The 26,820-nt window shown below is 36.0% G+C and overlaps 1 protein-coding gene across 10 annotated transcripts in view; it reads right to left on the reverse strand.

Annotated features, from left to right (window-relative positions):
* Positions 1 to 26,820, reverse strand: part of MCTP1 (multiple C2 and transmembrane domain containing 1) — a 473,721-nt gene that overhangs the window by 137,901 nt on the left and 309,000 nt on the right. For all 10 annotated transcript variants that reach the window (XR_010588809.1, XR_010588810.1, XM_008172983.4 and 7 more), the window contains 6 exons: positions 21,969 to 22,062; positions 10,233 to 10,335; positions 8,127 to 8,229; positions 7,697 to 7,798; positions 7,273 to 7,347; positions 5,096 to 5,215 (listed from right to left, as the gene is read on the reverse strand). Coding sequence is in view for 8 of the 10 variants with exons in the window: in XM_008172983.4 (XP_008171205.1) it covers positions 5,096 to 5,215; positions 7,273 to 7,347; positions 7,697 to 7,798; positions 8,127 to 8,229; positions 10,233 to 10,335; positions 21,969 to 22,062 (597 nt within the window). In the remaining 2 variants the exon portion in view is untranslated. The remainder of the gene's footprint in view (positions 1 to 5,095; positions 5,216 to 7,272; positions 7,348 to 7,696; positions 7,799 to 8,126; positions 8,230 to 10,232; positions 10,336 to 21,968; positions 22,063 to 26,820) is intronic.

Here is a 26,820-nt window from a genome sequence, read left to right on the forward strand (position 1 = left end):
CAGACGGAAGAGTTGGCCACCGGAAGCCTGACGCTGTGTCACTCGAGAGCCACACTCAGCTTTGGTAATTATCAAGGGTTGGGGGTGTTTTACTAGCCTGTTGCAGATGTGTGTAAGTGCTGGAGATTAAGTAAAGTTTAGCTTTAATTGAAAGCACTCTTGTGCTGTCCTGTTTGTGCCAGCCATTTATTGGTCGGACTGCTGTGTCTCCCCTGATTTATTTCCTAATGCCACCTCGCACAGAGTAAAAGTTACCAAGAGCTTTGGGTTGAAAGAACCCCGGGTAACAGGTGCACTGCTTTTTGTGTTTCTTCCTCAGCACCAGAGATGGTGAACAGTTTCCAGAAGAGCTCAGTGCCGGAGGAGCACTTCACATTAATGCCGAAGTGCTTGGTGCCAAATCGGAGCAGCTCAGCTGAAGTGGGTCTGATGGTGGATAGCCTTCAACCTGATGTCTCGATCTTTTTTAGTGTGGGGTCTAAAGTCTATATAGATCTGGCAATTGTCCCTCATGTGAACACTTCTAACAGCTAGAGTGTGTGTCGCTCATAGGCATAGGTTTGCCAGAGGAGGCATGAAGTTTGAAGCCCAGAGACCATGACATCCTCTTCCCTTGGGGCAAAGACGTCCTTGATGATAGGGACTATCTATTTACACTAAATATATAGACCTACACTAATTACAATAAGAATATAGACTAAACTATGATAAACTAAGAGTTAGAGTCCAAAAAACACTGGGAAGAAGTCTTGCCGAAGCAAGACTGTCGTTCCAGCAACTATCACAGGTGGAAAGAAGGAACTGAGAGCATGGCCGGCAGCACCCCTTATACCAGCACACGAGCATGCGGCTCTAGAGGGAGCTAGAGCTGACCTGACGGATACCACTGAGAGAAAAATCTCTGGCAACAGTGCACTTGGCACACACACACTTAACAAGGAATGGACTTGAGCAAGCACTCAAAGAAAGTTATTTTTTATGAGTTGCTTATACATAAATGGGATATTCAGAGGCACTGCCTTATTAATTTAAATGCTACATTTTTGAATAAGAGCTTGTATAGTATTGTCTGTTCAAAAATAAAGTGTTTCTCCAGTATTGTTATATTTATTGTGAGATATTGAGGCACGGCTAAAAAAAAAGAGTGAGCTAAATCCCTGAACTCCCATTGAAAATAATGGTACTCAAAAGTGAAAGAGAAACCTGGAAAATATTTAGTATAGGTGTTGCATGAGCCAGAATGCCTCAAGCTTGACTTACAGATCCCAGAATTTGTAAAACTGGGAGTTAGACAAAATGTATTCTTACTTACAAACGGAGCAAATATTATTGGAAATTCTTGAGGGAAAAAAATAAACAGAGAATTCCATGATGACAATTTTACAAAGTCTTTTTCATACTATCATCACATTCTAAAGTTCAACAAGCAACTCAGATGTGGCGCATAAGCAATCAGAAAGCATCCACTGAAAACTTTTGAATTCTCTGAGATGAGTATTATGGCTGATAAAATTTTAAGTGTTTACTATTAAACCTACTGACTTTGAAAAGTGCCCCAGTGAATACTTCAATGTGCAAAAAGCCCAGAGTGAATACCTGTAGCTTATTATAGCATCGTAATATTAATTAAGAGTCTGCATGTGTTTCCATTCTAAAGTCTATTTCTCAGTGGTGTACCTTTAACTTCATAATTAAAGTTCTGACTCCATTTCTAAATTTGTGAAACCTAAGCTAGTCCTCTGCAAGCGCACGAGAGAGAGTGTTGGGGGAAGAAAGAGGAGAAGGTGGAAAGAATGGGTATTTGTGATTTTTTAAAAAAACTTTTGGTTATTCACATGAGACGCTTGTGGATTATGATGTGAAAAATCATATCTACAGTATTTCACTTTTGTAAAATTGTTCAGAATCTTTATTTTAACCCTGTCTAACAAACACAGCTTGGTCCAGAAACTCCATGTTGGGTTTTTGCTGTTGTCTTCTAAAAGGATTGGTGTTGGTTTTATGGAGAAGGCTGAATGTTAATTTTAAACTTTTATAATAAAACATTTTCTTGTCTGCACATGGAGCTGGGAATCTGGAAAACCCTATTTTTAATCCCTGTTGTGATTCTGATACTGACTCATTCTATGATCTTTGGAAGTCCTCTAAGGGCTATGGTTTGTAAAGGATTTTGAAGCTGAAAAGTGATATACATCAGGTAAGAATTATTATAAAATTGATTTCCAAAGGGAGTGTTGAATTCTGGCACAACCTTAGCACAAGACAACACAATACCGCCAACTGAAATAAATCATGCTTTCACAACGCTGTGCAAGATTTTGCAGGGACCCAAGGAAGCTGTGAAAATCCCAGCCACCATCTTGAAATGAAAACTCCACAGCCCTGCAATCCCTTTTTGAAATTCTTATAGATTTGGTTTAAGCAACAAATGTCTATTTTATGACAGGCAACATTACAAATGCTTTTTGAAACCGAGGGAGAAAAAAGCTTTAAATGCTTCACAAACACCCATAGGGATTTGCTTCTCAGAAAGAGAGACTCCAAAATAGCAGCCATAGCTGATCCCCTCTTCTGCAGGGCAGGACCACAACACATTTAAAGTCACAACACTGAAATTGGTACAGCTTCTCAACATCTGTTCCTAAATTCAATCTAATTATGAACCAATTCTCTTCTGTGAAGAAGAAAGAGTCGTGTTGGTGAATAGAAAAGAAAGTATATTACTATATAACCAGAAATATGTTTTTACTGTAATTTACAATAGCTAGTGTTAAAAAGTATATTTATTATGACACTAAAATAAAATATCTGTATTTATCTAGTCTCAGCTGCTTGCTAAGATTTCTTCTGGTCATACAGAATTTGGTTCTGTTAAGATTTAATGGTGACAGCAGTGCTCCATGAGAAAGACTGGCAAGCGAAATAGACTCTAGCAATGACCCACAAAGCAAGATATCACTCCACTTTCCTGTCTTCTACTGATATTAAAAGGGAGTTCCATGTCAAAAGGAGAACTGAACAAATGTGTATGTATTAATCCTAATAGCAATACAACTAGTACAAAATGCTGCAGCACGTCTCCTCTGCAACACAAGCTACTGTGAGCATATCAAACCTGTCCTCCACTCTCTACACTGGCTTTCCATAGAATTGCAAATCAAGTTCAAGGTCTCGGTCCTTATCTTCAAAGCGCTCCATTTCCCATGCAGAGGGTACCTAACAGACTGTCTAAAGGACCAAGATAGTAGTCAACAACTTCGCTTCTGTGGCACAATGGAACTCTCAACAGTAGGAGTTAAGCTTGTCTGTGCAGGAGACAGGACCTCAGACCAGAGGTGGTCTGAGACTATGTAATGAACAACCCCAGGAACTAAGGATCATCATAAACCTGCTTTTGCTCCAAGTGCAAGGCACATTTATTTGACCTTGACATCTCTAATGTAAACCCATAGCAACAGGCATACTTATTCAATAAATGAATGAATGAATAAAAACAACAAAAACTTTTATCAACACAAGACACTCCATTGCGCACATCTCTCCCTTTGAGGAGAGGATGAGAGAACAATCAACACATGACAGATGTGGTCATGATACTTAATGCACTACTGGAGAGGGCTCAGGTACTATGACAACAAGTGGGATATAAGAACTTATATTGGATAGGACAGAGCCTTATGGAGAAATGTGCATTATCCTAATAAAGTTTTATCATTCTGAACTCTGAAACAATGAAGTACTAAAAAGAACATTTAAATTATTTTAGATAGCAGAATAAGCCAAAAACAGCCAAGGAGTTCAAAGTCAGACTGACTATTTGTGTTACAATCACACCTTGGGGCACAGCTGAAGCCCCCTCCACCTCTGGTAGAAGCTGCAACCAAGGAAGAATTCACCTTCCAGGTGTAGTGGTACTGCTGCTGTCCTCTGCCAGGGAATAACTTTACATTTTAGCCATCATATGAAAGGAGCCCTGCTAGCAGATGCTCCCTGGAAGATACATTAATTCAGTGCAGCTCCAAGATGCCACAAGCAGCTCTTCCCACTTTGTGAGTTGCAACATATGGTTCCAAGCCCCTCAAAAAAAGTGTGTGCACATGCGACTATTGCTACAGCTGGTCTTCTCACCAGCAGAACCCAATCAGTGAATCTGGCCACCTATTGGCAGCTCATGTACCGTAAAATGAAAACAAACAAAAAAGGCACACAAATTGTGTCCCCTTAGTAAATGTTGAGTTTTAACTTTGTATTTTCCAGTTTTGACAAGCATGAGTAAGTTTCATGGGATCACTAGATGCAGAACTATGGCCAGAATTTGGTATCTGGTGATTTTTAAAAACTGCAATTTAAGTGGCTGATTAAATTTTATCTAAATAGATGCTATTGGTGTTTAGGGATGCTCCCTTTTTAAAAAAACAATTTTAAAAGTAACAGAGGGTCCTGTGGCACCTTTGAGACTAACAGAAGTACTGGGAGCATAAGCTTTCGTGGGTAAGAACCTCACTTCTTCAGATGCAAGATTTTAAAAGTATAATTTTTTGTTAAAAAATGAAGGAGTTGATCCCATTGGTAATGTATATTTCATATTGCTGAGGTGTACTAAAAATTCTTATGAAAGCTTTGCCACCTCACTGTTTTGATCCATTTTCATTTCAAAGTACCAAAATCATTAAAAACAATTTATAGACTAATTGTGCCATATTCAGCAAATTGAACAAACTGAAGTCAATGCGGCTATTTGTGAGGGTAAGATGACTAGGGTCCGGTCCACAGTTTACAAAACTGTGTTTTTGTTATATCAAACTAGTTTTATTTAGACAAGTGCAAATTTAAGTATAAACTATGTAAGCTTTTCCTTCTTTGCACATATGCAATTTTAAAATTGTTTTTGAAATGTAAATGTAAAAAAATGTTCCATGACTGAGACACCTGGGTACAGCAAGTCCAATTTCAGCCAGAATGCATACAGCCATTCTGAGGACTGGATTTTAGCATGGCAACTTTGACATTAACTTTAACTGTAGCTACACAAACACACAACTATGATTACCAAAGGTAATTAATAAGTATATGAAGTGTTACAGGATGATCATACCACAAAAGCAGCCAGACTCCTTTGGGGCGAATCCCAGTCAAAGCAACTGTTAACATAGTAGGCAGCATTTATGAGCACCATGACACAACGCTTCATGCGGATAAAGTTCCTTAATAGCAGCTGTGGGAAAGATGAAAAGATGAAAATATATTCAGAAAAAACAAGACTTCAAACTATCAAGAGAGCTTGCAACATCTTCAAGCTCATTCTCATTAAAGCAAGTTAGTAAAGTTGAAAGAATATGTCAAGTTGTTTAGTTTATGGATCTAGAATAATATCAGTATTTACTGAAGAATGGGAAGGGGAAGCAAATCGGGACAGTTATACAAGTCCGTTCATCACCTGTTGAACTTAATTCTAATGTTTATAATTTTGAATGACATACAAATGTCTATGTTTTTCCCAGGCATTTCAGATATTGTGTTTAAAAAATATAATAAACAAGAACATGAAACTTCATTTGCAAAAATTCAAGCATTATTTGGTCAATGACATTTGGGAGTTCTATTAAATATGTTGACAAAATTTTTCAAAATTGGGTACCTAAAATTAGGTTTTGCAGTCTATATTTAGACACCCAAGTAAGTGGCATGATTTTTCAAAAGTGGAGCATACAGTAGCTCCCAATGAGTTCAATGTTTTGACAATCTTAGCCTTGGTTTTAAAATTTGTGTTGTGGGAATTGTGCACAAACTGCAAAATTATAACTCTAATCAAGCAGATCACCTATATTCAGTGCTTCCAACTTTTTCTCCTTTGCTTTAGAATATCTTGCTATAGTTGCTTTTGCAGTCATCATGTATTTTATAGCATTTATCACTGTAATCTTAAGCATAAGAAGTCTTATTCTTATCTGCACAAAACTGAGTCGTAAGGAGATACAGGTTTCAATTCAGGGAGAAAACTCTTTAAATGACCTAAAATGATAATGAGACCTAATTTATAAGAGAGCTGAATGTAGTAATGAATCATTTAATTTAAGTTTAGGATTAACACATTAAATTCATCTGTGAAAGTAAAATCCCACTGTTCATCAGGAAATTTAGACATTTTAAAATGCTACTTTATCTACCATTAATTCAAGATCTCCCTTTGTAATTTTTGAATAGTCCTTTTCTTTTATATGATGTATTATATTATAAGTGAATATCCTAAAACTAAAAGAGGGCATTTAAAGTTTATTGCCAACTGCAAGCAAGTACAATAACCATCATTTTCTGTTATGAAAGTGGGGAGAACAGCGTATCTTGAATAAAAGGCCTTCTTGTTTGTTTGCTGTAATAATGGGGAAAAAATGCAGCTCTAGAAACTGCTTTCCTTACAATAGTGAAGAAAGACAGTATTTTGCCCTTTACAATCGCTTCAGTGAAATACAATGGACAATGCATATATAATTCATGTGGCAGATATTGCAAATCATATTAATGTTTATGAAGGCTCATTAGTACTTGAATAGACTAGGATCTGAAAAATAAAATTGTTTAAAATGTTCCCCTTTCCCACTACAAAAACCCCTCTACTCCTCACAGCCCAACCAAATACCCAGTTCCCCATAACTAAAATACAGTACTGTGGAAAGTAAAATATATATATCTATATATATAAAATATAATTTAGGACAAAAACATAAGATGTGCCTTTAAAATAATTATTAACAGAAAATATTGTAACCCTATGAGGCAAAAATATTTGAAAAGGAAAAGGGGACACAGTTTTTCCAATCTGATGGCCCTGAAAATTTATAGATTATTTGATTTTGGTAGTCTCATTTGAGATTCTAATAGAACACAACATTTCAAACCTAGCTAAGAGAATGTTAATACACTTCTTATCCCCAAACAAAATGGAGTTCTTTCAGATCAAGATTAATGGCATAAATTTATGCTAGATTTAGCTTACATCCACCTGTGCTTATAACCCGATATGTGTGGACACACTGATGATTTCAATTGTGTTCTCACGCACACATTTCACAGAAATCAAATTGCAATTTACAATGAACTGATATAATAATTATATATTTGTTTTTCTCTCTTCTTGAATCTCATAATTTAGTTTTGTAAACAAATAATGGAAATGTTATTCTTTTCCCCCACTGAAGTTTGACATGAGGTGTCTAGAAGCTTACACCTGATATTAAGTCTTTGCAAAAGGATTAGTCTTTTCTTACGCTTTACCTGTTTAGACAGTCTGTTTTCCTCTTCAATGTACTTCTGTTCTTTGGGCATTAATGTTCGTATGCTGGCTTTCACCTATACATCAAAATATGTGTCAATGTTATGGGCTTACTTAATACTCACTATACAGACTTCAATTTGCAATAATTACTAAGTTTCAAAGTCATAGCTGCCAAGCCCATAAAATATAAATGTATACCCAGGCACAAGTTTCTGTTTCTTACATTAGCAGCAATAGCAGCAGCAGCAGCAGCACAGTAACAAAAAGAGTGGGTGTGCCAGCCAGTGGCAGAAGAGTATTCTGTAGTATACATCAAGGTTTAGAGAAAATGAGGAATGACAGAAATTCTCTACAAATCAGGAACAAAAGCTTTCATGAAACTGAACTCTTTAGCAGTACAAAAAAGCCAAAGTTAAGACTTACAGCATTAAAAATCACATCTATTTCAAGATAGATGACCCCCTTTGTTGGCCCTGTCAGCTGCTTGTTTTTCAAGACGTAGGCTTTCTGTTCACCATTTTGAATCTGCGGGAAAAGGACATGACAGCCGTCTGTCTCGCGGTCTCCACTGAATACACTTCCTCAGTAACCTTTGACCCCCAGCTGCTGAAACTGACAGAGAACCCAAAACAACTGTGGCAATTCTGACAAGTACCTGTTCATTACCAGGACCAAGTCTGTCAGGAAAAATTAACTATCATGGGATTCAACATGGCCGTGAATTGAGTATGTTAAAAATTTTAGTGTTCTTATTACAGACCTTGGTTGAGAAATGACAGACAGAGCTGAGATTTTTTATGTTTTCCTTGAGCAAAAGAAATACTGAGCAATATGTCAGGTGAATGAAACTTACAGACAGCAACGGTATAGCAACTTTGCCCAGAAAGTCAGCACTCCGATCTCTATCTTCGTCATAAACTGTCACTTCAAGAACTGAGTGGATATCTTTAATATTGCTATTCAGGAAAAAATACACACAGAGGAGGGGGCGGGAGGGGGAGATAAATGTCACCGATATTAATGGTTACCAAGGACAAAAACATAATAAAGTTAGCAAAAAGCAAGTAATACGTATATTTTTAAAAAGTATCCAGAGAACAAAACTTAGGTAAATGAAAAGCCCCTGAATGCAGGAAAACCACCGTTTTGGTCACTTCATAGACAGCATGGCAGTTCTATTATTTGCATGACCTTACGCCATTAGACATGATTCTTCAAATCTTCTACCTGGTCTGTGCACTGCAAGAGTTACAATGAAAGCAGTGCTGAGTAGCACTAAGGGATTTACAGATGCAGACAGCAGATCTGATAGCCATAAAAGACTATCCTTAAAATATTACTGTCCTTGAAATAATTTCAAATGGCAACCTCTTTGATAGCTGTAGCTCTCTCAATGAAAATAAATAATAATGAACTAGCTGAGCAGATCTTTGGGCTCAGAATGAGCCCTCTACTTCCAAAATTCCAGTTTAATCCAAACTATGCAATAGCCACACTAAAAAGAAATTTGGGAAGATGTATACAAAGCATATAATATCATTCAGCATTTTATAGTATTTCAGCTACTAGATATTAAATAGTCCATTACCATGCATAGCAGATGGCACTGTATGTTGTAAAATCTTATGCGAGTTATTCAGATTTTTGGTTTGGAAAAAGAAACAAAAGTTGTTTGTTCTTTGATCAAATTGCTTACCCAGAAAACATGAATTAAAGGAAAATAATTCAACTTGGGTAAAACACACACACACACACACACACGTAGGAAATTTCTTTTTAAAGGCAAAATCAATCAGCAAATTTGGGACTATCCCAAACAATTGATACAATTATACATATTACAGAAGATCCAGTGAAGATCCTCCTTGATGATTTTATGAGTTTTTCGATTTGATTTCTGACCAGTCTTTTGTCCTTTACAAAAACATCTGATTCCTCATTCAGAGAACACCGTCAGCTAGTGGAGGTTGATTAGTTACTGATTCTCTTAGCATTAATTAAAAGAATTAATGAAGAATTTAGCACATTTTTACAGATCTATAAATGAGAACTTGTGAGGAAGCTACTGAGAAGTACAATTGTGGGATTTTTCTTTTGTTCAGTGTTCATTACTGAGGCCCTGTCACAGAGGAAGGGGAGCAGCGATCTATAGATCCTGTAGCATAGGTTATAAAGAGATGACTGACAAATTTTAAGAACAATGGGGAAATTAAATTAGAGGTTGTTTTGGGATCAAGAGCAATATTTAATATTCTCATTTATGCCAAACACACAAAAAGCTAAAGTTTCTAGTGGGCGTTAGAGTGGATTGTTTGTGGATTTCAGTTTTCTGATCCGTTTTCTCCTCATTGGTGCCGTGCTGCACTCAGGGAGAAACAAAGTATTAAAAAAAGAAAGAAACAAGGTGACACTTCATTCTTGGAAGAAAAATTCTACTTTGAATTTGTCAAAACTTTTTATTGTTTTCAAAACCATAGAGAAATAAAAACAATGTGTACCACTTCCTCCACAAAATGAATGTTTCAGATACTGCATTTTATCCAATAGCAGCACTGCATGAGTATAATATAGAATACTATTGTGACACTTGTCATTTGTCATTTGACAAAATGAGAGGAAAAAGAAGTGTGTTTTACATTTCTTCACACCGTTAACTAATGTTTTAGAATTACATTTTATAAAGTTCATAAGCATCAACCTATTTCCTCATTTCCAAACTCTAGGCCTGTGATATCAACTGTCACTAAAACTAGTGGGAATTTAGAACGCATAACACTTCACCCTTAGCATCTCATAGGAATGGGACTTATTTTCTCACCGTCAAAGTGATTTAATCTTCATTTTTTTAAAAACATTTTTTGATATCCTCAACTGAATTCCTTTTCAATGAATTATTTGGTTTAAAAAATAACCATCTTCCTAGTTTAGCAGTAGATAGCTCTGATTTTAAAAAACTTACAATGTGAAGACTTTGTTCCATTCAGGGTTGAGATTCTTGTAGACTGTATGTGTCAGCAGTCTGTCATTGTTCAACTCAACTACACAAAATGGGTCACTTTTACCTAGAGAGAGAGAGAGAACACATGGAACAAAATCCATGAATATTCTGCACCTAAAACTCACAGAACCACCTCTCAACTTGGATAAAAAAAAAGCAGTAAATGTAAAGATAAATTCATATGTACTGCTTTTCTGATCACAAACTGCATGATCGTTCAAGGTGCTGAGCACAACCAGAAGGCTTCGAAGAGTCTCAGCACCCTGCATGATCAACCGTATAGTTAGCTGTACTGATCAGATAATTATATCATCCTGACACACAGGAAATTAAGAAAGAGGCATAACATGAAGCAAATTATTCAGCTGATACTTCAAGTTAGATATTTTCCCTCAAATAATAATAAAAACTCAAACTAATTCATGGGGGGGGGGGAGGGGGAAGAGAGTGTGTCCAGCTCTACGTCTATTTTTATTTCCATAATGATTACTTGAAGAAGACAATCACTTCACTTTGTTGCATCATTTTCCCCCTCCCATCTGATTAATTAATAAAATGAGATAGCATTTGCTCAACAAGAACATTACACGTAAATTCCAACATAGCCAAATTCTATGCTTATTTATATGCATGAGCATCCTATTTAAGTCAATATGTTTAACACAAGGTGCACATGTGTACAGAAGTTGCATGTAGGACTGTAAATCATTATTAAGGGTACTAATACATTAGTGCCAAGCTCCAAAATAACTCATACTCCTATAAGTTGAGAGAACTATGTCTCCCTCATGCAAATTAACATCAACAACTAAACCGTGTATTACAGAGTGGCTCATCCTTGTCTCTGGTCTGTCCATAGAGAGCAAAGTGTTTGAAAGTTATTGAGTGCTGGCATTAGCTCTTTACAATCAAATCTAGCATACTAAGCAACTATATTTCACAATGTCTTCAATATTCCTGTAATGCAATGTCATGTATTATAAGAACACATAAATTCAATGGCTCAATGGCGCTACATTAATGATATTAGTAAGGCATGTAATTTGTTCATACCTTTTACAAATGACAATGAAATCAATATTTAGACAAAGCTCTCCAGAGGTCTTCCAAACTGCAATATTGATTCAGATTACAACAGAGGTTAATGTGGATATTATTAACTTTAATGATAAAGAATAATTGTTTTAAATACAATGTGAATTACAGTCACAGTGGACATTTACATTCTATAAAAGGTTGAATATTACTGAATCTTCTAAACTTGAAAAAAGAGACGGATACAATCTTGCATCTCAGAATGTTTACCTGTCACATACCAACTCTAAAAGGAAATTAGAGACTGATTTCTCACATTTCTTAGGGTTTCTATGTTTCAATATTTCAAAAGAAAAGAGATGGTCACAATTACAAAACAGAACAAATGTACTAGCTGATCAGAGTAAACTGTTATTGTATCATCTCCTTTGTTCACTTATATTTGCATATGATTGTAGAACATGATTTGTGTGAATTCATTGTACTCAGAAAGAGGAATATGGTTAAAAGTTTACTTTCACTGCAGTGTTTAAATACCCTTTTCTATAAATAAAGAAAGTATCTGATACAATAAAATAATTACGAAAATGAAATTATGACAACACGTTTTATTTACTGAATACTTTGATATATCACTTCTTTCCTTAACTCTCTTCTTACTAAGTTATATTAATACCAGTCCAGGCAAGAAGGCCAAATAATAAGTGACATGAATCATGGTGGACATTTGATCTCATGGTGGACATTTGATCACATGCTCCTGCTCCTCTAGACTGAATCTAATTTCTCCATCATTATTGGAAAGAAAACAACCCCTCTGCATGCATAAGTTCAACTTTTTTCAATTCGCCTGAAACAAATGAAGGAATAGCGTTGACCTAGCTTTAGGACATAAGGGAATATCATGACACTTTACATGAGGTATCCCATATACTCTTTACTACCCCAACAGAAATTTTGTCACCATTGCCATCTCCATCAAGGAATAGCATCTTACTCGAAAAGGAGGGAAGGGATCTCACATGGGAAGACAAAGACTAATCAATCTTTGTGCATGAGCATATTTTTCCATATACTAAAGCCCTCATATCTGAGTTAAGCAGCTGTATGACAAAGCACCTTGTCACAAGCTGAACTGGCCTTTTAAGGGGCTTTGGGCTACATCTGTGCCAGTGTTAGCTTGCCCCAGGTAGAAGAAATAAGTGACAAAAGATCAAGTGGCTAAGAGTAGGCCTGTGGTGAGAAGAGGAGCAGCTTGTAGTACAGTGAGGGAGGGGTAGAAGTGGGGATGGGGGCTCAAAGGGAGAGGGACTCCAAGGACAGGAGACCTGGGAATTGATTCTTTATAAAGAGACAGAGAGCAGCCAGGAGGGCTGGGAATACAGGAAGAGACAGCAGGAAGATGACAAGGCAGTTTTGGACTGTAGAGGGCAAATAGCCTCATTGTTCCAACCCTGATAACCCACAGTAGAGGGTGGACATGGACTCCCTATATGCTGCCACTTGGTGAGGAGGAGCAGCGACCCCTGGAAACAAAGTGTGGATGGAGGGACTGACTAAAGCCCAACAGAGGTAGAAGCTGAGCTCAGAAGAAGGGCAGCAATGGAAGATTTGTGTTTGTTTTGAGCTACAGGGCTAGATCACTGCGGCCACCTGATGACACTGGGAATCAGGAATTCTAGGAACTAGTGAATGACAAACTGAAGAAAAACTGAGGCAGAGGCAGGATCTGACACTAGGTTCAGAGGGGCCTTGCTACTCTCCTCCATATTAGCATTTCTCCTTGAAGCATCCAAAATTGAAACTCATACATCATCTTCCATTGTGTGGTCTCTAGAGGTATAGGCACAGCAAACCTTACTCCGAATTGGAAATCAACGTCTCATCTTGTCATCCACAAAGACAAATCCAGAGAAATCTTACCCTTCATCTCACCGGTTCTGGACATTGACAAAATAACTATATGCTGTAGTCCCTTTCCCAAAAAGATAGCATTTCCCATGTGTCTGTTTAAGTATTTAGCACAAAGGGACTGGACCAACTTAAGACCTCTAGGCTGCCCAAAATATTAATAAGTAACAGTGACTATATCAGGAGGAAGGGGCACTTAGAAGTCTAGGCTCGTAGACTCCACTCAGCACCATCACAATAAAATTAATTTAAAAAAACCAAGAACTTGACTTGCTTCTACGATTACTTTTGTGACATTCCAACTTCCGTTTGAACCCAGGATGCTTCCCCTTTTTACTTCCACTTTTGCAACAGCTTCATGCCTCCCTTTCCAAATGAATCTCCTTGGATAATTTACAATCCCCTTGTTGTACTGTCTCCCCTGAATCAGACCATAAAAAGAGAAAACTCCTAACCCTGTTCCAAATCAGATTTTTCCAGAGGTATTTTTAATAATTCCTGCTAACACATTTTTCCTCCTCTGATTCTGTAGTATGAAGGTAGGAGAGCCTACCCGACACATTAACTCATCTTGTTTCCTTCCTGGACATCATCTATTTTTTCTATCTTGTCTTCAAAACACAGGCACATTAATCGGTGGCTCCTTCATGGCATCTAAATGCCTTACATAAAGCAACATCAAATTAACGTTAGCTGCAGTGATAGAACTCTCAACTGCCTCAGCCCCTTGTTCTCCTAAGCAAGTCACGTGGCCATGGCCCTAACCTATCCCTTCCACCAAAGCTCCAAACCTGTTGTAGGGTGCAGAAGCCAGAGGAAACTTCTTTTATTCCTAGCACCTCTTCTTCCAAGTGAAAATTTTTTATTTCAGGGCAAATTTCGTTTTATTTCAGGTAATTCTTCAAGCAATGTAGTTGCATTTTTGTACTCTCCTTCCAACCATGCCAAGTCACTAAGGCACTGCACAGATAATTAAGATATAATAAGAATAAACTAAAAGAATTACACTATTGGGTTTAGTGTGCAGGTGCTGAAGGTTGTTGATGGTCTGTGACATACAGAAGGACCAATTAGAAGTTCGGGTGTTCCCTTCTGGCCTTAAACTCTATGACGCTAAAAAGCCAAACATGGGCAATCATTTTTCAAGACATGCTTACCCATATTAATGTCTTTTCATCTACTCATTTTAAATAATAGCAGGAAATAGCCACCATACCATTCAGCAAACTTTGCCTCCCATATGAATGAACAATGAGACCACTGGTGACACTTTTCCAAAGTCTCTAATCTCATCCCCCTTTTTATCCTCTCATTATATTATGGCCTAATTCAAAACCAATTGAAGTCAATTGCAGTCTTTTTCTCACTTACTTCAGTGGGCTTTGGAAAAGGTCCATAATGCTCCCACTGAATCTTATATGACAACTTGGGATCTACTAACCTACCTATTTTGACTACCTCAAATCCTTCTTTAAAATGCACTTTTTCCACAAAACTGTCCAATAATAATCCCCCCAAAAGAAGAAAAAGGTACATAATAGAAAATTATATTTTAAAGAATCACACAATTTTAGATTTCATCTCAATTTTCTCATCTGGTGCACTGCACTTTTGGCCTTTTCTGTTTAACTTCATGGAGCAATGATGAAAAAGGCATTTGAGAGGATGGAATGGATTTAGCTACTGTATTTCAATGCTCTTGATTCCCCTTTTCTTTAGTCCCAACCACTTTAACAATGCAAAGTTATAAATGGGAGTTTTCCCTGATTAAAGGCCATCAAATTTGGCCCTTGATTTAAATTTCTCACTGGCTATATTTTACATAGGTTAAATGCAAAAACATTTTCATTATAAAGTGGTATTAATTATAAGCAACATGAAAATATTAATGTACAGAACGCTCTCCTGCATAATATTTTTGGGGTACATAGGTTAGACATTTTAAAAAGTGAGACTTCAAATGTGTATGCCTAGCATTTGCAGATACATTCATTTGGATTAAAATGACAGTCACCAATATTCATACTACAGGAAATAAGATGACTTCCAACTAGGATCAGGTAGAATGTTTACTTTATAGAATTATGTGCATCATGTTTTTTGTATTTCTTTTTTTCATACCTTCTCTTAAAAATCCAATATTAATAACTGTTGGAGAGAGCAGAGCATAACAGACTTAAAGGACAGGTGGTCTCTCCAAAAGGGTAATTTGTATGTTCTTAATTAGAGCTGCCATTGATCTATTCTCTCCCTAGAACTGCTAACCTTCACAGAGCTAGATTCATTTCAGCAGACACAAGAAGTGTGCAATGCACCTCTATATGCCCCAAAAGGCCCACTGTGCCCAGTGAAGATTCACTTGCAGCACCCCCACCAGCTCCACTAAGCTACATAGATGGCTACAGTGAGGATGCACTGAATCAACATGTGGTCCTGTCCATGCCTCTTTCCAAGAACATGGTTACATTGTTCCTTTGGCATTTTTTTTTAAACTAAGAAGGACCATGTACCAGCATAAATCAGGAATGAATGTAGCCTAGAACCTAAATTTGTGTGGGCTCCAATAGGCCATAAAGCTATCATATTTATATTACTCAAGCAAATTCTAGTATAGAGTTTGCTAGATTGTAATTAGGCTAGAACTTGAATATCAATTCTGTTCCCAAGATAAACATAATCTGAATTATTTTTTGCACTGTTCATGTTATACTCTCAGGCATTCCCTTCCCACCCCCTCCTGGCCCTGAGCAAATCTTTCCTTTGAGACCTGCAACAGTGATGACTTTATTTTGAAGACTTAGAAATGTCAGAAGTCCTTTCAATTCCACTTATCAAAAATAAGTTCATAGGCCTTCTCCTCAGAAGGATATTTACATAAATGTAATTCAGTTGCTAGAATTGAACGTTTGTCATTTATTGTTTGAAAATATCACAAATCATGATGCAATTGCCCACGGCTGGCCATTGCGATCTATGAAACCCATTGCCAAAATCTGTTCATTTTTGGAAAAACTGCAAGACAGTTCATGACTGTGGCGGTCAGTGCCATTGGGGCAGCCCCTAATGTCACAAAGGTTGCTGCAAGCTCCCTACCAGCCACCTGCCTGCAACTGAGCAGCTAGTATGACCTCTGGCACAAGGAACTATAGCTCAACAGCGTGTTTATGGTCTGTGCTATACCAGATGTCAGACTAGATAATCATAATGGTCCCTTCTGGGCTTAAAATGTGTGAAGCTAAATCTATGAGAGGCTGCCTTATCTAATGGATTAAGCACAGGACCAAGACCAAGAGACTCCTGCGTTCTAATGGCAGCTTTGACAATGACTCAGTCTGTGGCCTTAGTTGAGTCACTTAACCTTTCTTAGTTTTCCATCTATAAAACAGAAATGATTACCTCACATTGACATTGTTATTGATTAATTATGTGTTTGAGTGTCATGAATATTCAGGATATCTGACAAAGACATTCAGTTCAACAACCACATTTAAACAAATGTTGCAGAATATTTGCATAAAGCAAATTTCAGGTTAGTAATCATAAATATTTGCACCAAAAACCTGATTCTGAGAGCTCTGCTCATCCAATTAAGGAACAGAAAATAAACATCTTACATAGTTTTGTTACTTGGTTTTTCCTTTAATAATTTAAAAATTAAAATTTTATTTTTAAAAAACGGAAGTTAAGACCATTAATTAAAAGTGCGGACTAAAGCCTTTGAGTACATAAAATATTAGGGTCCGTTTGAGTTTGTATTTACCTTATAATATTGTCTATTTTGCATGATTGGTAGTTACTTTCATAAAAACTGATTTAAAAACTTATATAGACACTGGATATGCTGCTACTAGATAGTGCAAATTATATTTGGAGCCATGATCTCAAAGGGTTACTAAATTTGCTCCAGCAATTTTTTTGTGTAGAGCCTTCCATATCTGTATTCAGAATGACCATTTGTGCACATAAATTTGACATTTGATTTGCAAAATTTTGCAAACATTTCAGGAATAAATTCAAATGATGTTTTTTTTAAAAAACATGGCCTTAAAAATTTACAGTTAAAAAAAGACTATCTGCACTCCACATTCTTGAAATTTTATCATCTTGATTCTGATCCTACTTTCAATTAAATCAATCAAAATTTTAACATTGAATTTACTGGGAACAGAATTGAGTGTCTTATATAAAACTTTGAAAAAATATTAAAAATGGTTCACTCAAACTGCGTTTTCTTTCTGTTCTCTGAAGAAGCTCAGTGCTATCTATGACAGTAAATCCAACTATTGTAAAGACTTTAATAAAATATCCCTTTTATACCGAGCTCTATCTTGAAATCTCAGAACCTAAAACACACTAACAATCAACTGATAATGAGGTCAGAAATACAAGTAAATTTACTTCTAATGAAGTCTGGAGACACAGTAATCAAAGTGTTAAAAATTCATTTCATGCATATCTCATTTGCCTCTTAGCTGATATTTATCACATAATACTGTGAGAAAGTAGAGGTCTAAGATGCTCCAGATAAATGGCTCAATTAATTGTACAGAGGTAGCCCTCTTTGAGCTGAACCAGAGCTGTGAGCTCTTTATTAAAAGCACTATTCTGTAGCCCATAACCTTGTTCCTTGACTCCTCTCTAGTTTCCAATTTAAACAAGTCCCCATGCGGCCTGCTCTAAAGGGCTTTGTCTCCCTGTCATTGTTAAGAGAGCCGAGGCATCCTGGAAGTGTGAAATCAGACCTCATGAGCTGAACGGTTCCCCAGGGAACGCTGGACTGAGCAGAAGGTCAAAGTCATGGGCTGGACCATCTGAAAGCGTCTGATCACCAGTCTGTGTCACAGCAAGTGGGGTGGGGGGAGCTAGGAGACTGGAATTGAACACATCTTAATTAAAGCCCACAGACAGCAAAACAAACTGTTTTCTAGGCAGGCTGTCAAATGGAGCTTAGATTTAGCACTACTAATGAATCTGAGTTGCTAACTCTTATTTCTTAAGATAATAAGAGTCTCAGAGAAGTTGATAAAAATGGGGGCATATCTTTTTCCTCTGTTTTCTTCCTTAAATAATCTGCCATCGATAATAAGGCAGCTTTTTCAAAAGAAAAGCACGAACATGTCTACCTTAATAAAGGAGTAGCAAACACCATCTTATTAAACCAGTACGTTTTTCACTCCAGAGGGCTAAGCCTTCTATATATGTAACCTTGTTGCAGAAAGTAGAAACCATTTACGTGACTATTGCTTTAACTGATATTGTATTTCATTTTAAAAAGTGCCTACTGCTTTCTGAAATATATTTGGGTTAGGTACACATAAAATATATTAATTTGAGAGATCAACTTACATGATGATTCCATTACGCATTACCTTTCACTATATTGCCAGTATATATCTTCATTTAAAAGGGCTTAATTGTATATATCACAAATGGCTTGCTTCTCCGAGGAGACTTTGATCCTTTCTGGGGAATCACAAGCTAGCTGAAGGTAAAATGGCGGAAAGGGATGAGAACTTTTTCTTTTTTTGTTGAGGACTTGGGGTAGAAAAATCAATCGCAACCCTGCAATAACCCACCCCCAAGCGCTGAATAAGTAATGTTCAGTAGGGGATTTAAATGAAAATGTCTAAGGCAGAAAAGAAAAACCAAACAGAGTATTTTGTTCTATTCCATTTGGTCAAATTAGAATTCCAAAAATCTATTTTGTAATATTTTTCAGGTGAATGCCCTTTGCTCCACCACATTTCCCAACTTAATAAAAGTTGACATTGGTGAAGGCCCTAATATTTTTGGCCTCAGGCAGGAATTCCATGACCACATTTGAGATACACTGCTCTGTATTTTTGTCCGGTGCAAGGAAGTATATTCTTACAGTAGGTCAGTTCCTTTAGAGACCAATCCTACAACATGCTCAGCACTCTCCATTCCCATTGAAATCAAGCTGGGGTGCTGAGCACTCAACACCTCCGAGGATTATGCCCTTTTCATGTGTTCCTATAAATGGGTTCACCAAATAGTACTTTTCAATACGTCTCAAGCCTAGTTATAGCACACTTAACAGTGACCAATTTTCAAAACTGTAGCACCCAGTTTCTCAGGCTGTGAAAGCCTGCCCACAACTTGACTGAAATTTCAATCCACTCTCGTGTCTTGTTCAATGCATGTGTATGTGTGGGAGTTGTAAACGGAGGCCTTAACCACCCAGTTAATCTCTTTTTTTAATCTGTATTAACTTTAATGATTTGAAGTGCACTGTCCAACACTAGGCTATTGAGCCTAAAGAAAAAACTACCCTCTACTATCAACAGTTTATTAGGGGCTTAACTGAAGTGACCTACTGTAGTAGTATTCAGCTGAACAAGGCTATGGGCTTTTTGTGGAAAGGAAAAGAATTGAGGGTTTCATTAAAAAGTAATTTGTGCTTTTTACTCCCTCATTCAATGGGACTCTCAATTGCTCTTTATTCACACAGAGTTAATACAGTATTACAGTGCTTCTCAATGAATGTATAGTAACAAAAGAAAAATTTTACATTTTGAAAGGAAAAAATTCTTTCTTACTGTAGTAAGATTGATGACTACTTAAAAGATTACAGAAATCTTTCCCACTCTGTGCTTATGCTTAATGATGGAATATTATGATTTTTTAACTATTCAGCCTAAACTAATGAATTTTGACTTATTACTTTATATTAAAAAATGCCTGAAAGTGAAATGGGATATTTTCAGCCTACAAAAAGGGAGCAAATCAAACAGGTACTGTACAGGAGTTTCTGTGTGTTGCTGCTTAGACTCAGGAGAAAAATCCATAAGATTAAATCAGAAAAAAAGGATGTATTATTATTATTTGTATTATTATAGATAAAAATGAAGATTAGCATCCTGATCCATATTCATATGAGCAATTCTTAATCACACATGTAGCGTTGTTGATGTCAGCTGGTCTATTCATATCAGTAAGGATTACTCACTTAAGTAAGAGTTGGAGGATGAGGTCCTAAATGCTATTTACAAGACACTTTACTGGAGGTGTACGTGGGATGAACATACGATGAATAATTAAAGACCAAACAATCAGCAAATAAATCATCAGTTATTTCTAAACATATATTATTCAAATTCAAAATTTAATCTGAAGGTAGATCAGATACATCATTCTAAAGGTCATTACACAAAACAGGTGTAAATTACAGCATTTCTTAATAAACCTTTTGGTTGCCTTTCAAACTGATGGCATTTTTTTCCCCAAAAGGTGCAATAATTTATACAAAATTTGAAATACATAGCTCTTTACAAACACCTATATTATATAAATAATTGTTCTGGCTATTCCTGGTGGACAAAATATTTAGGACACATAGGAATGGGGAGGATATCAAATATTCCTTCCACTTGCTAACCGACAGTCATTCTGAATGTACAGAGTCTGAAAAGAGTTTTGGTGGTTATGCACATCTCTAATTGAATCAAATGTATTTCCAAAAACTTCTGCAACTGGCACAAATGACATGTTGATCAGGAAAAATCCAAGACTGAACAAGGTCAGAGACTGAATTATCCCATTCCCCCGAATAACTTAATCTCCCTCTCTGTTCAGACCACATTGGATTATAAGGTCAAAGCAGAGTGAGGAACCTTTAGAAGTGTTTCTCCAATCTCTGCCCAAGAAAGAATCTGTTATTTTATGTTCCACCAACTGGATGACCTGTTTCAGCAATAAAATTTTTGTCCTGTTAGATCGTCTAAGATAACAAACTATTGATATTCATGTTAATTTACACAGAACTATTAGGAAAGGAATTTTCTACCATATATCTATATTTATACCTGTGAAAGAATTTGTACTTCAAGTTCCCAAGTGGCAGCTAAGCCAACTAGGTTAATGTAGTCAGCATATTCATGAATTCTTACAGCTGCAATGGCTACTCTCTGAAAGAGGACAATTTCATCTTGTTCCATTCAGCATGTGCAGTGTGTAGGTGGGTGTACTTTTAAGAGATAACATATTTCTGAAGAAAAATGGTTACTATGACTGCAATGATTATTCTTAAATAATTTCCAAAAAGCAGAAGGCAAAATTATCCAATCAGCTAATTTTTAGTACAAGGACAAAACAAGAAGATTTAAAAACAGAATGATTTGAAAAACCTATTTTCTTCTGACTATTTTGGAAGTGGTTATTCAAGGTCCAGTCTTTTACCTATAATGGGTCATTTACATTTGTAGTGCTGATTGCAGGACACTATTTCTTTGGAAGATTTTTTTTTTATTATTTTAAACCACATACAGTGTGGCAAGCTCTTTAGCAAGTACCAAAAGATTATTTTGTTGACAGCTTTAGAGAAATATTTGAGTCTATCATATTTTGAACTGTTTTGATTCTGAGAATTTTGTATATTTGTATCCGTTAAAGAATAAAGTCCTGCACTTGTAGCTCATGAAATGTCTTTGCAGGACCTCTGATGGAGAAAAAGGTGTATTTCTCCTTTCCCATAGATACTCTATATAGGATTCTATTCACTGGTATTACAATGGCTCATAGGCCAGAATGTAAAAAGTTTTGGTTTTTTTGTCTGGGGATTTTTTGGGAATAGAAGATGGGATTATTTGCAAACTGGGCAATGAAATTCTGACACACTTATCTTCCTTAAACTTCACACCTTGTGGAAACTGATCGATTTTTAAAAAATGACCAAATCCAAGACTCTTTAATTATATGATCTACTATCACAGAAACTGAATCAGTCCTTGCCTGTGACATCAGCTGCCATCAATGCTTCTGCTCTGATGACCTTCACCTGTAGAAATCCTACATCCTTCATGTTGTGAAACATCCTCATTGTGCTCTAAACAATAATAATAAAAAGTTATTACGGGCTGTGTGGAGAGGAAAGAGGTTAATGATTTTCCCTCCCCGATCCAAAATTCATTAAATACAATGCTATGTTTCAAACGATTGCCTTCTTAATTTTTAACTTCAATAGGAACTTACTGTTATCAGTCTCTGTTTCAATACATTCCATTACCCAATCATTATAAGATAAACATGGAAGAGCAGGTCAGGATAAAATATATTAATAAGAAATTAATGCTACCATATTACTATCCTAATAGTAGATATTTGAGCTATTAACTACAAAGTTTTAAATTTTTATATCCTCTTTAGCATAACAAAATATAAAAAAATAAAAATGATCCAATATACAATAGTTCCTCTTGCACATGAGAATCATACTTATGTTTTCCTTGTTATAGCTTGTGCAAGACAATTTCATGTGTGATTAAGGGCCAATTTTTTTTCCCCTTGAGGAATATATGCAACTACCACTGTGCTTAACAGGAGTGACACATGCAAAGAGAGAACAAGAGACTGAAAGATGGCTCTCAGTACATTACAAGGAACTCTCATAATAAATCTCTTTTCCCCCACCCCCAAGGTTTATGTATAATTTAGACACATTTTATAAAAAGAAGGAAAAAAACTGGAATAGAGTATTAGCTTTTATTCATGATAAGCAATCTTTTTGGAATTCTCTGTTAGACAACTATTTAGAAACAGTATTTTGTTGTGTTTTTAAATAACAAAGTAACAGCATGGTATTACAGTAACTGAGTGCAATAGGCAAGAAACATTTTTTATAAAGCCTGAATGCAGTGGCCAGTTCCACAGATGCAGTTTTAACCCCACAGTTAATTGAGAGGACCACTGCTAGCATTTATATGTTATACATCTAAATCAGGATCTCAAAAACTGGGAAACTAAAATTAGGCTTCCAAGTCCAGATTTAGACACCTAGGGATGTGGTTTGATTTTCAGAAGTGTTTGAAAATCTTGGCTGTAAAGGTTATCATTTGTGTACAAAGTCACTCATCAACGCAACACTTGGAGCCATTTTTTTTAAGGCCCAACAGTTTTATGCCTATGGCCTTATTCTATTATTGTGACACAGATAAAGAATGTGAAACCTCTTACTTATGTCTGAATATTTATAACAATGTTTTGGTTTGTAGGTCATGCAAGCATCAACAGAGACACTGAGTCAAGGATTTTGAATTCTATTACATGGGTAAAACTGACTATTATGGAAAATTTGAGTTTGATGTGAGTAAACTAACATTGCTATTCTACATGTTAAAGGTGTAGATTGAATATAATCTTAAATGTTATGCTGCTTGAAAAGTATATTATATTTATGCATAGCAAACTTAGCCATTAAAATGTTAGGAGTATAAAATGCATCCTTGTCTTTTATTAATAAGAAAATTTTGACAGTCAAATCATACTCTGACATTAATTTTATAAGTCCCATCTGACTGTTTATTGTTTACAGTGAAGGTTTGACCTTGGTATACTGAGCTGAGGAAATGCAGTTATGTGTAATCTCATATGCTTTACTTTTTTCATATATGAAGAGTGTTTATCTCAAGGATTATGTTTTAATCTTTTTAAACATTTGTTTATCTTCAGAAATCTGTTTAAAATAGACAGATGACAAACTTTAATCAAAATATACTTCACCCTCTATTTATGTGCTTGCAAATTGAGGGTGGTGGAGGTGATGTTACAGATAGTGATGTTATAATTCAAATGTTTGTTGGCACAGTCTGTCATTTATTACAATAATGATCAAGTTTTGGAAGCTTCTTATCAGGGCTGGTACCATAACACAAATTATTTCCCTCTTCTAATTCAGTGTGGAAAGGGAAGAGATTTACAAAAAGGTTTCTGCACCATCTTTTTTTGAAGCTACTTAACCCAAGTTTCATGGCGGCTAAAACAAACAAAAAACAATAAACCTTCCCAAACCCCCCAAAACACATACAACATTGGTAAGCTCATTCTGCAAAGAGGCAACATTGCTATATTTCACACTCAATACCTGATACCCATCTTCAGACTCTGCAGAATAATTATTGTTTGAAATTTTAGTTTCAGCAAGTCAGCTGATTTAGAGTCATTTATTGCATATTCCGACAGACTGGGCCCCTGACATATGGTACAATATTATTGTAGGGACGCTATGAAATATGAATTATTTTAATACATTACTTTAAATATGTAACTTTAAGTAATGGTTTACCAAAAGATATTCTATCTTCTTATTTATGATTATTGTTGAAGGCCTCAAAACCTGGATGGTTTCTGAAGCCTGAAATTTCCATAGCAGAGGAATCTATGATTTGCTGTGAATCCTTTCAGCCCTCAATAGATGGGAAAAGATTGAAATGCTCTGGAGATGAGTCCTCTTTATTTTTTTAATGAAAGGCTGTATAATATATTTTCTGTATGGCTGCAGCAGCTGTCAGCGAGAGCATCTCAGTTCAGCTCTATTATGGGAGAAGCAATACCCCATCCTATGGCATCGAGATACACTGAGGGGCCAGTACTGATTGACAGCTTGTCACCGTGACGTCTTATTCCATCTCTGTTATGGAGAAAATTAATGTCACACCACCAGCCTTATGACTCGCTGTCATCTTAGAACCGCTCACCTTTTATCAATGCTCTAAATAACATTTCAAGCCCATCGTCTCGCGGTGGACAATCCGGTCAAGGGACATTAAATCGGATGACTGTGAAATGTCATAATAAAAATGGAATGCTAACAACTTCTTCTCTAAACTAGCTCCTCTGGTTTTTAAACTGTGACAAGGGGGACCAGAGGTTCAGCACACCCGTTCTGAAAAGGTCATACAATCTCTCTTGGTCTGTACCCATTACTGCGCTCCTCCCCCAAACCCAAAAGGAATTAATCTTCTCAGACAATTGTGGTAAAATAACGGTTCAAACAGTAATGTCTGTTTAATTTGTAGGGCTCTGATGTTCAGCTACAAATGGTTAAATGACAGTAATAGAGTCATTTTCCAAGGCTACTTGATCTGATGCCAGGGTCAGCTCATGGACTGCTTTTGACCACAAGAATGGGTGCAAAATACATTTCAAATGGCAACTAGATTCTTTTAGAAAGCAAAAAATAAAAAACCCTAAAATAAAGACACCAAATGATATAGCGCATCTCACTAATTGCATAGTACAGGTTTATTACATCTCTGTCCTTTAAGGCAGACACAAACACTGAAGATAAGCAGACAGCTAAGGAAAGAAAATTTGAATTCTGTAAATACTGTATTGTAAGTCTTTGTCCTCTATTTCTGCTGCTATTTATGGGTCACTTTAGTGAATAAAGTATTGCAATTTCTCAGCAGGCATTCCAATGTTAAAATCTGGAACATATGTAATTGTAAACCTTATTTTTCTACCACATATCAAATAAAATACATCCTTCAAACAATGCTTATTTGTTTTCTTAAGCTTCATATGCACACGATTGTGCATATGGAAAACATATTTACAGTTTTGAAAAATGAAGATTTGTATATAAGAACATGTCAGAATAAGAAATCATTTGAGCATTCTTTTACCACATAAATAATGCTATGTGTTTAATTTATGAAGCAAAAAGGGAATTTAAGAAAGCTATGTAAAAATATGAGGCAATAATATTTTTCTATACTGCTGCTAAACTATGAAAACTATTAGTATCAGTAAACTTGTACCATACTACCACAATAATCCACAAAAATATGGTATTTTTACACTTGATAACAAAATGTATGTAACTATAAAATTAATCTATCAGAATGCATTATATTTATAAAGATCTATTCTGACAACAGACTCTGTATTGGTGGATACCAAAATCTGAAATAATTACATAATTGTAATTATTTTTCAGAGATTGTGCACAATACCTTAGCTCTTAGCTGGGTTAGAAAATATAATGTTTAGCCTTGCTAAGTCACCTCTATTAAACTGTGTTTATGATAACACTATTGGTGTATGAGTTGTACAAGCATTAGCAGACAGCTGATGCAGTGGAGATAGCCAGAATAAATTTGCTGAAGCGCACATCCTGCTAATCTGTTTGAAGAATATTGTACAGCATTAGTACTAGCACTTCATGTTATCTGCACAGCCTGATAAGGTACATCTTTATTAAATTCAGTTATTGAAAGGATGTCAGTCAGGGAATAGGAATATTTTAAAATCTAAAAAAAAAAAAATTAAGTAGCTCTTTGTTAGTCAGAGCTTGGTTTAATGGCTGAGTGTCTAGAGAAGCCTTCTAAACACCTGGCAGCATTGTACAATAAAAGCTTTGTAATTTTAAGTGGAAATAGCTTTTTTTTTTTTTTTAATTCTTCATATGTAGAAAGACAGTTACTTTTAGTGATTTAGGTATTAATAAGTGCTGGAGTAAGAGCTCCCCTCTCTGTTGCTTTGATAAAACTACACAGATTCTGCACCATGTGAGGATGCTGGGAAATAAAATAATTTGTTTCAGAATATTCTGAAATGGAAAGATGGTTTAACATCATTATTTTAATGACACAAACCACTGCTCCAAACTCTAACATTTAGTCAAAAAATAAGAAGTCATCTTGCTTTCAAGTATGCTGTATAACAACTGCAAAACCTTTGAAAAGGATATGGGTACTGAAATGAATAGTTTCTGTTGTAAAGATTCTCTGAAATACTGTAAAACTGCTAAATAACATCTTAAATTATACTGTACTTGGAAACAAAAATAATAAAAATTACATAA

Source organism: Chrysemys picta, chromosome 6 (assembly GCF_011386835.1).
Source record: "Chrysemys picta bellii isolate R12L10 chromosome 6, ASM1138683v2, whole genome shotgun sequence".
Taxonomy (NCBI): domain Eukaryota; kingdom Metazoa; phylum Chordata; order Testudines; family Emydidae; genus Chrysemys; species Chrysemys picta.